This window comes from Styela clava, chromosome 12, assembly GCF_964204865.1.
Source record: "Styela clava chromosome 12, kaStyClav1.hap1.2, whole genome shotgun sequence".
Lineage (NCBI taxonomy): Eukaryota > Metazoa > Chordata > Ascidiacea > Stolidobranchia > Styelidae > Styela > Styela clava.
Genome location: NC_135261.1, coordinates 16,559,112 through 16,574,941, shown reverse-complemented (window position 1 = coordinate 16,574,941; position 15,830 = coordinate 16,559,112). Strand labels below are relative to the sequence as shown.

Below are 15,830 nucleotides of genomic sequence, written 5' to 3'. Positions count from 1 at the left end.
GGTTTAAAGTTACTCATTACCACCAAAGGAATATTTCCACGATCGAAATCTCTGAATAATTAAAAATTTGGCACAAAATACCAAAGAGTTTGCCTGAAATAAAGGAAGAATTACAAAGGCACGGGGTATAAGTAGTTGAAGTTGTAAGAAAAACGTCGGGGAGTGGTCTTCAACCGGGTCTACGCAAGCACAGTCGAGGGGTTCCATCGAATACCTTTTGGTTTTGCCACTTTATGGACTATTCACTTAAGACAATAGAATGCAATCAGACTATTGCGCCAGGGTTCCCGAGTATTCCGAATGTTTCATTGGGGTTCCTATCCACCGGACAGATAGAAAACCACTTCCGTTGGGGTAATTATGTTTGAGAAGATTGCTGGAATCATCGCTCGACATATTCCCTATGTTACGATTTTCTCATCCGTCTTAGTCACGGGACACTATACTAGTAAATTAACTATTCCCATATCCTATCTGGGCTCACAATGACGTCGGGCCGTGCTATCGGCTTTCGCTTCCCTAAAAATCATTATTTTTCAGGATCATAGCCCAATTTTTTAAATCTCTGATAATTATTTCTCCGTCGTTACCCTTCTGGACAACCACTTCAACTCAGTGCAACGCAGTGGTTTTACGAATGCTATGCTCCAAAATAAATAGTCTACCCTTCTCTTGAGTACTCTGTCAAATTGAGTTGCTTTTACTTCCATTTTTGTGATTCTATCCTAGTGCTTCACTTGGAAAGCCAAATACTACCAAAATATTGCCTGCCTAATTTAAAATGCGAACGTTCTGTAATCTTGAAACGAAATAACAACCATCTTCGCCATCTAAGCATTTTCTATGGTCTATTTATTCAATCTTTTGAAAGCTACTTCTCTAATTGGCGTCTGCTTATATAGTGAATGATTTCGAGTGTTTTTCAATGTTGAAAACATCAATTTTTTGTCAATTCCAAGAACTTCCACTTTGTTCACTGTAATCATGTCTATGATTCGGTTTTAAAGCGATTCCAGTGTTTTAATAACTAAAATGTTTTTGTTTTTCAAAATTCTTGAAGTATAATATGCGGTTGGGACGATAATTTGAAGCGTGTTTGCGAAACAAAAATAGCCTATAAATATATGCATCCTTCAGAACGCCTAGCATTCGATTTATGATTTCGTTGTCGATCAATGGTATTGGCTTTCTTCTTTCTCAACTGCTTTTGAAGTTCGAAAATGATTCTCAAAATCACAGTAGTACTTTGCGTATTACTTATAACAATCGAAAAGTCATTTGGAAACAATAGTCTTCTATTTTGCAAACAAGCCGAATCCGTACAACAGATCGGTGACGACGTGTTTTTGTCCAACAAAAATATCAGTCTGATTCAAGGCCCAAGCGGTAAAAAGGGACCGAAAGGATCTCGTGGCAATATTGGCCCCAAAGGAAGCCAAGGACCTCAAGGTCCCATAGGTCAAGCTGGGCCCATAGGACCCGCGGGCCCACTGGGACCAACTGGACCTGCCGGACCAGTCGGCGTAGTTGATTACAGTCGCATAGAGAGATATGTTGACAACAAGCAAAGTAAGATATGATAGCCTACTTATAACCATGTAATTTTTATTTTTATTGGCGAATATATATATATATCTCTTGCTAGTTTCAATTCGATTGAATATTTGACAGGGACATTTACAAGTTGCAAAGAAATCAAGCAAAGCAATAGTAATGCAGGAAACGGTCTCTACGACATCAAAGATGACAAGGTGAGATCGAAAATTATTTTTATATTGTTTGGATTAGATTTTCACGATAAAACGATTCGAAAATATGGCGGTCCGCGCCTGTGTTTCTGATTGGCTATGGAAACTAAGTAGGCTTAATACAATAAAGCATAAATTTAGTAATCAAAATTATAAAAATTCTACATTCTTTTTTTCTGCAAAATAATATTTTTATGCGACCAGCAACAGAGTATTTTATGATATTTATATGTAGCAATGGCCCGCGGACTTCTTCGAGGGCCCAAAACAAATTCCACGACTATGCCTATGTAGCAGGCGCACGAATATGCCACATCGCGGCCATTTATTGGTTACACAGAATCCATGAACTAGTTGCCAAATGTGTGTTGTTTGAGTAGCAAACTGTTTGAATCTTGTTGTTTTGATGTAGTATAAACTCTGTCTTACAACGGCTGGAGGGGATAAAAAAAATGCGATTGGTGGTAAAATAATGTGATCTGTGATCAATTCGCGGCTTTTCGAAATAATTTAAAGGCACGAAGTGTATGTTATTAACACCGTGGGAGTCATTTGACATTCGTGTCCACATATTTGAGAATTGATTTCTTTATTCAACAGGGGTCGGTTTATCGGACTTATTGCGATATGACAACGGGAGGTGGTGGATGGACTCTGGTAGCTTCTGTTCACGAGAATTTTTTGGCCGGTAAATGTACCACTGGAGACCGTTGGTCAAGTGAACACGGTAATAACGCCGCCCATCCTCACGGCGATGGTGCATGGGAGAATGTGGTCACATTTGGCGCCCCAGAGTCGGCATCTAGTGATGATTATAAAAACCCTGGCTATTTTAACATGATTGCGACGAATGTTATGATCTGGCATGTTCCTAACAATACCCCACTGGAAAGCTATAAAAATAAGTAAGTCTGATAATAAACTAAGTATGCTAGTGGTTGTCTCCGGTCCTCGTCATATTTTAACAGTTTCCTAACTTTTTGAATTGACTGTTTTTATGGTCATACATATCTCAAAGTATATAAGTCAGTAATCAGTAGTTTATTTTTTCACGATACTAAAGTATACTTTCTGAATAAACAATAAAGATTGAAATTAGTACTTTAGGGTGAGGGGAGGCGCGAGACCCATTACTTTTCAATCTTCCATGAAGTGACTTGGAAGATTTTGCGACGAAATCTTGGCTGAAAGCATCCTAGTTTTTATATTAATATTTATATTGTAGTGCTTTCATGATGTATCACACCACATCAGGATTTCTTCGTAATTATGGTGGGAATTTACAAAAACTCTTCAAGGATCACTATCCACTGCGTGATAGAGTATATCATAAGACATCTGGCAACGGGCCTAGTACAGCTATAGTTTGGGATAAGGGAAGTAATAGTGTGATGGTGACCAATACTGCACCGCACGTAAGAGGTGAGACCGATGCTGGATACATTCAGGTAAGAATGTTAGATATAGTAGGGCAATAAAATGTTGGCGTTTTCAAGCAACAGTAAAGTGAAGATCAGAGTCTTAATTTTAACAAATGTGAAATCGAATCTTGAGTTTGTTTATCGAATAGCAGAATGTAAGTCTACTTTGAGTCTTGGAAAAAGGTTAATCATTCTGGGTCACTCCCAACATTGTGTTCTTGGTAATGATACACTAATTTTTTATATTTTTCACTCAGTTCCGAGCGATTAATCATGAGCGTGGAGCGTTTGCAATATGTCCTGGTGTCAGAATAAAGGCAGGCGCTGGTAACGTTGAACATGAGTGCATTGGCGGAACAAGTAACCACGCAGAAAGTCACAGGCACTGCGGGGATTTTGCTTCCATGGATTGGGATGGCTATGGCGCCGCAAGAGGCTGGTCAACCACTCGTCAAATGGTTGAATCTGTTGTGATGATATTTTATCGATAAAGATTTGAATATCATGTATTGTATATACTACTATTGTATAAAAATATAAAATAACGAGTGTCTATGAATCGTGAATCATCTGAGTTTGTTTCGGGATATAATTAGGCTACCATATGTCTGAACAACGACTAACATACCGATCTCAAGCAAAAAATAGGACATCGGAATTGGATAAGCCATTCTTAGTTCGATTCTCGAGCATAGTAATAATATAATCTTGTTCCATACAATTGTGGGTAGATAACGAGCATCAAAGTTAGCTGTAAATCTTATTAAAATATTGCCACGCTAATAACCAAATTGCGTAAGTCATATTTAGCAAGTTTGAGAAAAACGTAAAAAACTTCCCAATGATATTGTTATGCCATTGAGAAAAAATAATTTTTCATGGTTTAATTTTTTAGCCGTATCCGGATTTTAAATTAATTTTTAAGATTTAGGCATGTGACGTCATAATGGCGCACTGTGACTTAAGCAGAAAAGTGCGTATGGCATGGGGACATACGCAATTTTGCAACTTGACTATACCCATCAGTCCTGAAAACCAAACATTCGAAAAACGTATTTAATTTACATTATTTACGATGCCTAATCCCCACAACAGCTTATCTGCTTATCGGTCTATTATTTTTATGTCTAAAATATATATTTCAACAATATAACGCGCTCTGCACACTCACCACCGAAAACAAGACTTTCCATGAATAATAAATATGAAGAAAAGAAAAAAAAGTAATGAATCGTTATATAAAAGTCAACCAATATGAATTGCACCCAAAAGTGGATATCACAATTGCCTAAGTTTCTATGTCGTAGTGTAAATTCAGATTTATAAACACGAAGCTAGAATCTATGATACAAAAACTCGAAAAATACGCCGCGATTTTATTTGCCTTTGTGACGTCACAATGATTTCGCGGGATTTATTATGACGTAACAATTGCAATAATGTGGATGTCACATAAATCTCCAATTTTATGTGTTTCGGAATCCTTGGGATAAAATTGGTTTTAATTGCCAGGTGCGCAGTATTACATAAATACCTATTGTATAAAAACTCAAAACCGCCAAAAAGGGAATTACGCAATTCGGTTATTAGCCTGACGATATCCTCTGTTGGTCTATGCTTCAAATGATTGAATTTTTTTGTTCAACTCATCAGAAAATTTGCACTTTGGAATGGGTATTAATTTAACATATGGTTCATACTTAACGTATAACGTATTACAAACAAAATTGTATTTATAATACAAAGCAGGAATGTTCATTCGAATGAAAGATTCATTCATAGATTTGGAATTAATTGGAACCAATCATTTGAATTTAAAATATTTTCATATATTTTAATTCAAACATACCATATATATATTAATACTAGCTATTTAACCCAGCGATGATATAAAAAGCAGACATTATTACGCTGGGGGCCCAGTGGTGTGCAACCATTATTAGAAGAGGGTCAAATATAAATAACTGGGTGAACCCGCGGGGCGCACTTTTATTTGAAATATACTTTCTAGTTAAGTTGCAGGCAAAAAAAAATTGGTTATCGACCTTATGACATGCATCGTTCGCTTCGCACAAGCTTTGGGGCATTGTGACGTCATATGCATGGATAATAAATTTGACTCAGGTATGAGCTTCGCAATACAAAGGGATTGGATTGGAATTCCTAGCACATACCAGATTAAACTAAATTAAAAACTCGTTTTGCGGGCCTCACACCATTCGAAATTGGCACTCCTCCGCGGGCCGCACAATTTCCCCGTTTGCTCCGTATTTGACCCGCGGCCGCGGTTTGCACACCCTTGAGCTGAGCAATCTTTTATCGAGATCTTGGCCAAGTATTAATATAAAAAACTAGTTTTTTTCTTTGCATTGCAAAAAACATACTTTCTAGTTGAGTTGCAGACAAAAAACTTGTTATTGATCTTATGACATGCATTGTTCGCTCGCCCAAGCTTTAGAGCAGGGGTCGGCAACCTTTTGTCACTCGCGGGCCAAAATTAAAGGTTGCAAGTCATTGAGGAGACGCACATATTTTTAGAAAGTTAAAAACGGAACGGATGGCCGATGACTAACATATTTTCACACAGGTCAGAAGTTAAATTTTAAGCAGAGCCCGAAGACTGACCATTTGAATATTTTCTGCTCCAATAAACCATTTACACTTAGCATCAACTTTTCTGCGTTTTGTTGCCATTTGTTGAATTATAATTAAATTATAGGCTCATTAAACGAGTAATTGTGAATTATATACTTGTTAGGTTATAATATAATTTAATCTACACGTGTCTCACAATAAATTATGTTACGTAAAGAATATAATCGTCAGAACAGCTGTTTTCTTACTATAATTCAGCGAACCGTCGCGGGCCGGATTATATTGCTTCGCGGGCCGTAGGTTGCCGACCCCTGCTTTATAGCATTGTAACGTCATAGGCGTAGATAATGAATTGGACTCAGATAAAGGCTTTGCAATGCAAATGGATTGGAATTCGTCGCACATACCAGATTAAACTAAATTAAAAACTCGTTTTGCGGGCCTCACAGCATTCGAAATTGGCACTCCTCTGCGGGCCGCACAATTTTCCCGTTTGGTCCGCATTTGACCCGCGGCCGCGGTTTGCACACCCTTGAGCTGAGCAATCTTTTATCGAAATCTTGGCCAAGTATCAATATAAAGAACTAAATTTTTCTTTGCATTGCAAAAAGCATACAAAAACAATTCTATTGATTGAAGTCAGCGGTCGTAGTTTAAAAAAGGAAGCTATAGCAAAACAATTTTTTCCAATGAGTTTTCATCTAAATATTTCTAAATCCAACTAAAATTGAGAATAAACTTGTTAAGGAATAGTGAAGGTCTCGATCTCGCCTAACCCATTGGTCTATGCTTCATTTACCCTATTCTGCCCATCACAAATGATGTATATTTTGATTTATTAAAAATAAGCACTCCGCTAATGTTTGTGAGTTCATTGTATGACTGTAGAATGCTGTTAAACAGTTATTCTAGTCGAATCGAACACTATATATAAGTTCTTGTTTCATAAACGAATTGATAGACATGATGGTGGGTCCCTTCCACGTACACCTGCAGTTTCGCTGAACATAGGATTTTTTCTCAATGAACCAGGTTACACATTGCGTCTTTTATTGAGGAGTAGTCATTTTAATGGGATTCGGTTCATATAATTCAATCATTAAACCAAGTAAATTTTGGTACTCCCGTAGTATGTGAACCAAGATGGCGGACACCGGAACGTAGTATGTGTACCAGGTTAGAGTTAGGTCATAATTTCAGGTACAAATACTACGGGAGTCACTTGGCTAGTCCTCGAACTCGTTCGTAATAGAACTAAAAAGGGAAAATTGGAATAAAATTATGGTCTAACCCTAACCTGGTACACATACTATGTTTAGAAATCCGTGATGTTGGTTCACATACCACGTGAGCGCCGAAATTTTAATTAGAAAGTTTGATTTAACACAATAAATTTTAGTGCCAATAAAAACTTTATGAAATACCGATTAACATAAAACAACCCTCATTGCGATATCCTATCATTTCACTTTGTAATAATTTTGTTAAATTGTAAAAAGACTTATGGACACCTCATATATACAAGTTAACAAATGCCGTACTCAATTTAATTACTAAATGGCTTGAATAGTTCTCGCAGGATTTGATTATTGCATACGCGAATATCTCGAGGAACTCATAAAAAGTCCGAAAATAGATTCTAAACACTTTATCTTAATATAAATTGACGAACTACTATATAATAGTGTAGTTTAATTTACGCATTTTTAGCAGTGCTTTTCAATTCACGCAAAAAACTAACAAACTGCCGAAGCGCAGGTGCTCAGTTTGTATTTACAGTTAGTTAGTCGCAATAACACTTTTATTAAATGCATTATCGAAATCGTTTTTTTATCTTCATTGTTTGGACACGCGCTCTTTCACCCTACAATAACAATTGTCTTTCCAGAAATCGTCCCGGTTTCGCTTTCCATACGAACGTTCGACACGCTACTTTGTTTCAAAATTCAAACTTTGATGCCATCTTGATTAAACCAGGTGTGTGCACGGCGGTCAGTTCTATTGAAGTACAGATAACCATGCTCTGCCGGATGCCAGGTTTGTAAACACTGGCGCACGACGTGAAAGTTGAAATCATTTAACCGAATTATCGACCACATACCGCGACTCCAAACAATCAACTGCAAAACAACGTTGGCATTTTTAAAATGAAAACTGAAATGTATCTGTTTTGCAATTTCGCGCCATTGTTGTTATGTTATTAACCTTTTCCACTAAGAGCCCGCCATTTTATTTCTTGGATATAAGATATATATATATATACGTAAGTCGCCCATTTAGTTGATTCCGCGCGTGTCGTAACAAAATGGCTTTATAGAGCACAAAGTGGTTTTATACCGAATTTGTGGCGTTAGGAATGCAGGAAAAAATTTGGATAGATTTTCTATAAAAAAATCTATTTCTGTATCTCGTCATCACATGAAAAAGGTCAGAATATATAGTGGGAAGGTATACTTTGATATTCTCAGTGCTAAGTTATAGCTACTTAAGAAAGCTTCATTTGGTCCATGGTCTCAAATGTTCGTAAAATAATGGCAGTTGCCTGCATATTGCAAAAAAATGAAAAAAAAATTGGAAATTTTTGTTTTTCAACTTCATAATTTAGTTTGCTAATGCCGCTAATGACTGATTCTTCCATGGCGCGCCTTTTGGTTCAAATTTCAGTTTTGAACTATTTGGTGTATTCAAATTCCGACAGATGTTTACATCAAAAAAGTTTGTTTGTGAACCGTAGTTGGATCAATTTATAGGGTATTTCACGATGATCTGAAAACGGCGACCAGAAAATGTAGTCGCCTAAAACTTCAAAAAATAGAAAAAAAAAGTTTGTTTGTCTCCGATTTAGGTAGGTAGGTAGGTATATGTGCCTGGATTCTTGTACTGCATCCAAGACAGCACTTGAACTTTAAACCAAATCCCGTGTCTGCCTATCTAATTTTTTTTTATCAAATTTAAAAGGATATTTGTAGTATTACGTATTTTTAACAATTAGATAAAGCTAGTAAAAAGTAAAAAAACCATATATACGTGTCCAACATAGCGCTATAATTTCAGATATTCACATTTCATCTGGCCAAAAGGTTCGTCTTACTCAGGACATTAGGAAACAAATAACAAAGAAAATTTCAATTGCATTCAACAAATGAACCAATTTGTTACGGGAGAAGTGAAAGATAATGATGTAACTCTCGGCCAAATTTAGCTTGTTTGAACTTTTCCGTCTAAAACCTACAGTCAGCGAGTGCTTAACCAATTAGGTTCTAAGGCCGCTTAAATAGAAAATAGGCCGAATAAAATTTAGTCGTTTAGTGAGAAATTATAAATAGATAGTATGGGTGTATATGTATCACCTATCTTGATATTTTGGACAAACTTGTATTAGATTTATTTCGAGGAATGTAATTATAGTTTTCTTTCTAAGTCTTATTATGTGGTTAGACTTATATTGAAACTAAGGAATTGTGTGCAGTATATTTATCTTTTTCAAATTTGGGGACAATTTATAGAACTCTTAAGGTCTGCAAAGTGCTAAAAATTATGGAAAAACGTGCTTAGAGAAAGTCTGTCAAGGCTTATTAAATGCAAATGCCATAAAATAATTAGTTAAAACAGTATTATCGTCCAATGCTTTCGATTGTTTTGATTCTGTATGAAGTTACCAAATATTTCTATACACTTAACATATTTGATCAATAAATCTGAAATTTAAGCGCTGGTTTACGATCGAGCGCTCGATCAGAGTCGTTCAGTTTTATTCAAGGTAGTAAGTAGGTAGTATTCAGGATGTCGATTGTATTTCTAGTTGAGATGCATCGATAATATATTTTTGACGATAATATATTTTTACGAATCTTAGTTTGCCAAAATTTTTATATACTGGTATTCAGATACTTCCAAATGCCCCGTTTGTTCATTTTTGATAGCCTAACACACTCAGCGCTAAAACGCTATTTCTGATAAATTGAAAATGTTGATTTTGTAAATTAAAATGCAACTTTTCGTTTTTTTTTTACATATCTTTTCTGAAATATAAAGAAATCATAATTATCCCCCCTTTTTATATTAAACATGCAACATAATTATTTTTTCATCATTGAAGATTTAAACACATATTAATTAAATTACTTGTTATGGCATCATCTTCTAGCAAGATGACTCGACGAACAAACAATTTCAGCAGTAATAATAGCGCAAGGTCTTTTATGATAAACGATATTTTACAAAATCGGAAAAATCCGGAAAAGGGAAGCAAGGTATTTATTAATTAATTTATTGAAATAATAATTTAGTAGTTATAATAAAGATTATATATTCAGACCAGTGGCTCCAAAATGTCGCATTTCTTATTATAGTGTTTGTGACTGTTTACATTTATATTTTTATTCACTGGTTAGATATTTGACAAAGTTTCATCTTCTGCTTTAGCCTATACATATCCGTTTTGTGATTTCAGTTTCCTTATAAATGAATGAACAAACCAGCATATCGTAGCTGTGAAGTAAGAGTCGTAGTTGGGGTTCGGAGTTTGGCATGTTTTCACCGAAGTTGTAATTTCAATTTTTCCGAAATCGGGAGTCAAAATTCTGAATTTCCCGGAGGAGAATTTCCCGGACTGTTAGTCGTGATTGGGAGAAGTTAAATTTTCCGCAGAAAAAACATTTACTGATCGCACTTGAAAGTCTAATGAAAAAAGCTTGCGTATAGCAAAGACTTTGTTGAAAAAAAATGATTTTTCCGTGGTTTAGAACTAAAATAAAAAATTTCTTAACACATGAAGTGTCGGGAATGGGAGCTGATTGTAATATTTTCATCAGTTTTGATACTACAATAAATCTACGCTCTGGACTAATTTGATTTCGCAAACGTCCCTGATGTCTTTATGACACTCAATTACCGTTTCGTAAAATATTCACAAATTCAACATCAAATGTTATAGTATACGCTGATATGCTTGGTCTTTCATTGACGATTCTAAATACACCGGGCTACAGATGTGTCCTATGTTCAGATATTGGACTATAAATTATTTACTCAGTTGCTGACTTCCAAGATTGTATTTTTTATTAAATAAATTGTGTGCACAAAAATTCAAATTAATAATCAAACGCCATTTTTATTTTGTATTTTTTTTTCCAGGATTTTACATCATGTGGAGATATTCATTCTCGTTTTCAGCTCGGAAGAAAGAATCCCTATAATAACCCTTACAATTTCATACCTACGAATCGTATGCGACCGGGATTCTTGTTTTCCGATTTATTTAATCCTTCTGCAGCAAATATCCCAATTCCCTGTGCGAATAGAATCAATCCATTTTTTAAAATTGGGATGAATTTTCCACCTGGCGACAACGGATTTCTTCTAAACCGAGGTGAGGGCGAAAAACTATGCAATTTACAAGTTCTATGCCATCGGGGTATTAAATGTGTGATCGTCAACATTCAAATCGACTTTATATTAAATTTAAATTATTTTAAAGCGTATAAAACAATCAATTTACTGTTTTTTAACGTGCTGATATATCAATTTCAAATTTCACGTTTATAAATTTATGTTCAATAGTCGCCGCTTCATAATTGGGACACTTTGAATGGCTTAATCTTTTAGGAAGCTAATTTCTCCTTTTAATAAATAGATTAACATAACTTAGTTTGTTTGGAATTTTACAAATTTTTCATGAAGGGTTACACGCCTAAACCCTGACTTCGCCAAAAGTGATTGGGCCCTATAGGTACCTGAATTTTTGTCCTTGTTTTTGAAGAGCCGGAAACTTATTTCCGGCCTAAACTACCGCATTCGTTGCACCGTGTTGGTACTGGTGAAAAACAGTTTTCAGTATAGTTTTAATGAATTTTATCTTTCATAAAAGTACCGAATATTAATTTTAAATAAATTTTCCGAATCAATCACTATGAAATACATTATTTTTTATTCCTTTAGCTGCAGAATTAATGTCAGCCAATTGTGTTATACCACCTCTTTCCGTCCCATTTCCTATGCATGGTACATACGATCATCCTCATCTTAATATGTACATGAGAAACAGATTTTTTAATCTGTCAGATGTTGGAAGTGTTGGATCCCGCAAATGTAGAAGGTATAATAAAATTCATCAATTTTTTGAATCTTGTTTCCAACATTTGCACATTAGGATAATAGATGTGTTTATAATGATAAAATTCTACGATAATATTCGGTAGAAAAATGGTCTATTTGGTTTAAGCTCAATTAAATATAGTGAGAGAAAGTTTAATATAAATCATTCCGTCGTTATTCTCGACGTTATAACCGTTCACGTTTACGTAGACTGACAGAAATAAATGAAGAAAATGAAGAGTTAACAATTTTACTAATAAATCTCAGTTGGTATCTATAGTTTTACAGACCAAAAGTTAGTAATTAGTTTTAAAGCGTCAAAGTTACAAGTAAAATACTAGTAAATTTGCAATTAATTTCGAAATGTTGGTATATTCCTTGCTGTAAACCCATTTTGTAACATCGTAGTGAAATAGCACTTTCCTAATTTTCCTACTGCGTCAAAATGCACATTATATGAAATACTATCAAAATGTATAAAGGATTGTGTGTTCATGAACTATTTTTTATTATATAATTCTATCAACATCAATGACCAAGATTTTCTCTGATTATCAAATTTTATACTTTGATCTTATATGAATAACATCTATCGCTATTTTCCGGATGTTCCAAACTTCCTTGCAGAAAACGTGAAAGAACAGGTCGTAATTCTGAAAGAAATAAGACAGTAAAACACAATATAAATTTTATCGTACGTTGTGATTCTAGGAGCAGAACCGTTTTTAGCGAGCTGCAACTTATGGCTTTAGAAGAAAGATTCAAACAACAAAAATATCTTTCGACTCCTGATAGAATGGAACTTGCAGAAGCTCTTGGTTTAACTCAACTTCAAGTTAAAACCTGGTATCAGAATAGGAGAATGAAATGGAAAAAACAGGTAATTTCCAGAAAATTATTTTAATTTGTATTAGTTAGGATTTATATATGAGTGAAAACAAAAAAATATTTTATGAAAATTGAATTACAAAAATAAATCCGATAACCCAATATTTAATCAATGATCAATAATATATATCCCCAAAATTTAAAATATTGAAAAATATACGATTAGACTTTTGTAACGGACGGTAAATATTACCTTCATTTAAAACACGAACGAATAGAAATTAACATTGTTTGTGCATTTACCTATTTTGCAACAAATTTACACAAAATTTTTATTATTATTAGTATTAACAGTCCAGTTCAAATCCGATGCAAGATATTTCATTCATTGAATAAACATTTCGTATTGTATCTATCTTTAAGTGGCGGCTTCAATTTTTTATTTTTTTGAAAGCCAGATAATTCTTTTAAATATATTTTTTGATTTGGTAGCAGGGAAACCCAATTAAAATATTAATTAAAAATGTAAAATAAGAAAAAATTAGACTTGGAATAGCAGGGGACCAACCAAGGTGTGCGTCATCCGATTTGTAACTACGTACATCTTCGCCTTTAAACACATATATTCAGCCGTTACGGCTTCAGCAAGTGAATAGTATTGCCTGTTAGTGTTCATTTTCATCACAGAATAATGAACTAAACAAAAAATCGAGTAAATATTAGATAACTTAACGCTTCCTATTTGGAACATTAAACGCCTTCTTTTATGTAATTAAAAAAGCTGATTCGCAACTCATATGGATTCACTTCATTGGCAATGTATTGAATCACCAGATTAAAGCCTTAAGATGAAAGACCGTATGATAACTTTTGTCATTAGTGTGTGTTATTCACGTTAATTTGCGATAGAATTGTCTAATTCCAATCTAATTTTACCGACTTAATTATCTCTAAGGAGCTTTGAGTGTGCTGTTTAAAAATACGTGACAAAATAGACAAAATAGCCGCAATAGCGCGTTTTATTCAATCAGAGGTATATGTTCATTCAGACCTGAAAATAGATTTGAAAAGCATCGGCTCATGATCTAGTGATAGTTAATAATTACAATTTTTGATAGGTTAGAAGTTTCAGATAAATAGCTATAATTTGTATATTTTACAAATTTTTATAGCAGTGCATATGGAAGTGTGTTGGGTATCCATTAAATTTTATTTGATGAAGTACATTAATTTACCATCAAATAATAAATCTCAATTATGTTCCTATTAATTGAAGAATACAGACATATTGTAACGTTTGATGTAATAATTTCACGGTTGAATGAGCATAAATGCGTCGGCCATTTTGACGCCAAAATATGATACTTTGATGTAGTATAAATGTCATATATGAATACAATAGAAAAAACTGGCTGAACCCAAACATTTTCTATATTATTAAAAAATCTCGCCGCTTTTCAAACTTATTCATTTCTTTTATATATATATACATCGTTGTATAACAAAATTTTCTAGTTAGTTCAATTTAACACCTAACAAAATTGTCTATTTCAAGCTAATGAATACTTAAGATTATGAAAAATCACTTAAAAAATTTGGAAATAATAATAAAATCACATTATAATACGTACTCAGTAATAATCAACCATATCCAGATTGCAATTACTTTGTTTCTCAGCGACCAAGAATAAGGCTATTTATAACAGCACTCACAGCAATTTTAATTATAAATTCAAATATAAAACAAACATAAATTTGTTTATGTGTACAGTTTTAAAAGAACATTATCACGCACATTTCTCTACATATTAACCAACTAATGGAACATGTACATGGCCACTTGCATCAGCTTTTCGCAAAAAGCATATCCCCAATAAAAATTTGAAATTGAAATGTAATCCACAGGCCGCATAGGGTATTGCAGGTATTTATTTCGACTATATTACTCAATTTTTACCCATTTTAGGTACAAAATAAAGAAGAACGAAATAAATCATCGGAAGATGGGAGAGGGGTCGCAAAAGTGGAAGCTCCCAGCAGTCCGGACACTTCAGCAATGCCGACGATATTCAAACAAACCACGCAAGCCGATTATCCGGTAGATTATGAACCCGAGCTAGGCAAAGTCTCATCAATGACCGATTCAATTAGTTTCAATTCTGGCATTCCAAGCAGAAATACTAAAATGTCTCAAAGTAGACGTTTTGTGGGATTTCCGCCGTTTTCGGACACTTCATCGGCCAAAAAATAGTTTGAATTTGAAACTTGAGCCTTGAAGTCGAGGAAATGCAAAGAAACATCAAGAAATTGCTAGGTTCGGATGTAAAACTGCAGTCATTTCCACGAAATATTCAATTATTGGTCGTGAAACGCGAAGCAATTGAATTGCCATTTTTTGTTTTAAATATTTTTGCGTTCCCCGAATATATTCATCCGCCGTAAATATTGCAACAATAATAAAACTTTGGCCACTGTCCCGCAAGTGTATGCGGTCACCAACATCCTTTCTTCATTTTTACTATTTTACTTTTTATTACTTATAGTTCCAATAGTGCTTTTTTCTATCTAACTGTGCTTCTTTATATTCATTAACAACTATGTATAAAGTAAATAGCATTTGAGTTTGTCGATTGTAATAGTGGGCGTGGTGGTTGAGAGCTGTGGGCTTCAATTCGAAATTAATTATGTTCGAAAACGCTTTATTTTGAGGTTTCCAATCAATGCAATTAATGTTTTACCCCTACAATCGTCAAGAATGCAACTATATAATGATTTATGCCAAATTCTATAACATTTTGAAACCATGAATCACATTTTTTAGTAATCCACCTATTATTATTACGACGCCAGTATGTAACATGTTTGTAATTTGCGCATACATACCGGTACTGTTAATGGATACCGAAAAAATGGTGGTTGCATATATTCATGTTTATATCAAAATGACAAGCGATTCTGGTCAGTAATTTTGATAAATATATGTGTACATATAATTGAAACTGTAGTAAAATCGCTCGATATTGATTTCGATTATCTAAAATGAATGTCATATTTGAGAAAGTATCAGCATTCAAAGTGATTCAACAGAATGCATGTATATCTAATGACAGGTGCAACAATAGGTAAAAGTTCGTTACCATGA

General features: G+C 34.2%; 2 protein-coding genes across 2 annotated transcripts; both read left to right on the top strand.

Moving 5' to 3' along the window:
- Window positions 1–1,140: 1,140 nt before the first annotated feature.
- Window positions 1,141–3,722, top strand: LOC120330089 (intelectin-1a-like). The gene is made up of 5 exons (XM_039396916.2): window positions 1,141–1,569; window positions 1,672–1,751; window positions 2,349–2,653; window positions 2,974–3,196; window positions 3,427–3,722. Exons 1-5 carry the CDS (start codon window positions 1,221–1,223, stop codon window positions 3,658–3,660), a joined length of 1,191 nt encoding a protein of 396 aa, XP_039252850.2. The 5' UTR covers window positions 1,141–1,220; the 3' UTR covers window positions 3,661–3,722.
- A 6,144-nt stretch (window positions 3,723–9,866) lies between these two features.
- Window positions 9,867–15,340, top strand: LOC120330264 (uncharacterized). Its single transcript, XM_039397140.2, has 5 exons — window positions 9,867–10,017; window positions 10,901–11,135; window positions 11,705–11,861; window positions 12,572–12,740; window positions 14,655–15,340. Exons 1-5 carry the CDS (start codon window positions 9,895–9,897, stop codon window positions 14,937–14,939), a joined length of 969 nt encoding a protein of 322 aa, XP_039253074.2. The 5' UTR covers window positions 9,867–9,894; the 3' UTR covers window positions 14,940–15,340.
- Window positions 15,341–15,830: the final 490 nt, after the last annotated feature.

Coding starts and splice junctions, on each gene's coding strand:
- LOC120330264 (XM_039397140.2), top strand. CDS start 9,895: ATGGCATCATCTTCTAGCAAGATGACTCGACGAACAAACAATTTCAGC. Junction 10,018..10,900: donor ATCCGGAAAAGGGAAGCAAG/GTATTTATTAAT, acceptor TTTTTTTTCCAG/GATTTTACATCATGTGGAGA. Junction 11,136..11,704: donor CGGATTTCTTCTAAACCGAG/GTGAGGGCGAAA, acceptor TTATTCCTTTAG/CTGCAGAATTAATGTCAGCC.
- LOC120330089 (XM_039396916.2), top strand. CDS start 1,221: ATGATTCTCAAAATCACAGTAGTACTTTGCGTATTACTTATAACAATC. Junction 1,570..1,671: donor ATATGTTGACAACAAGCAAA/GTAAGATATGAT, acceptor AATATTTGACAG/GGACATTTACAAGTTGCAAA. Junction 3,197..3,426: donor CCGATGCTGGATACATTCAG/GTAAGAATGTTA, acceptor TTTTTCACTCAG/TTCCGAGCGATTAATCATGA.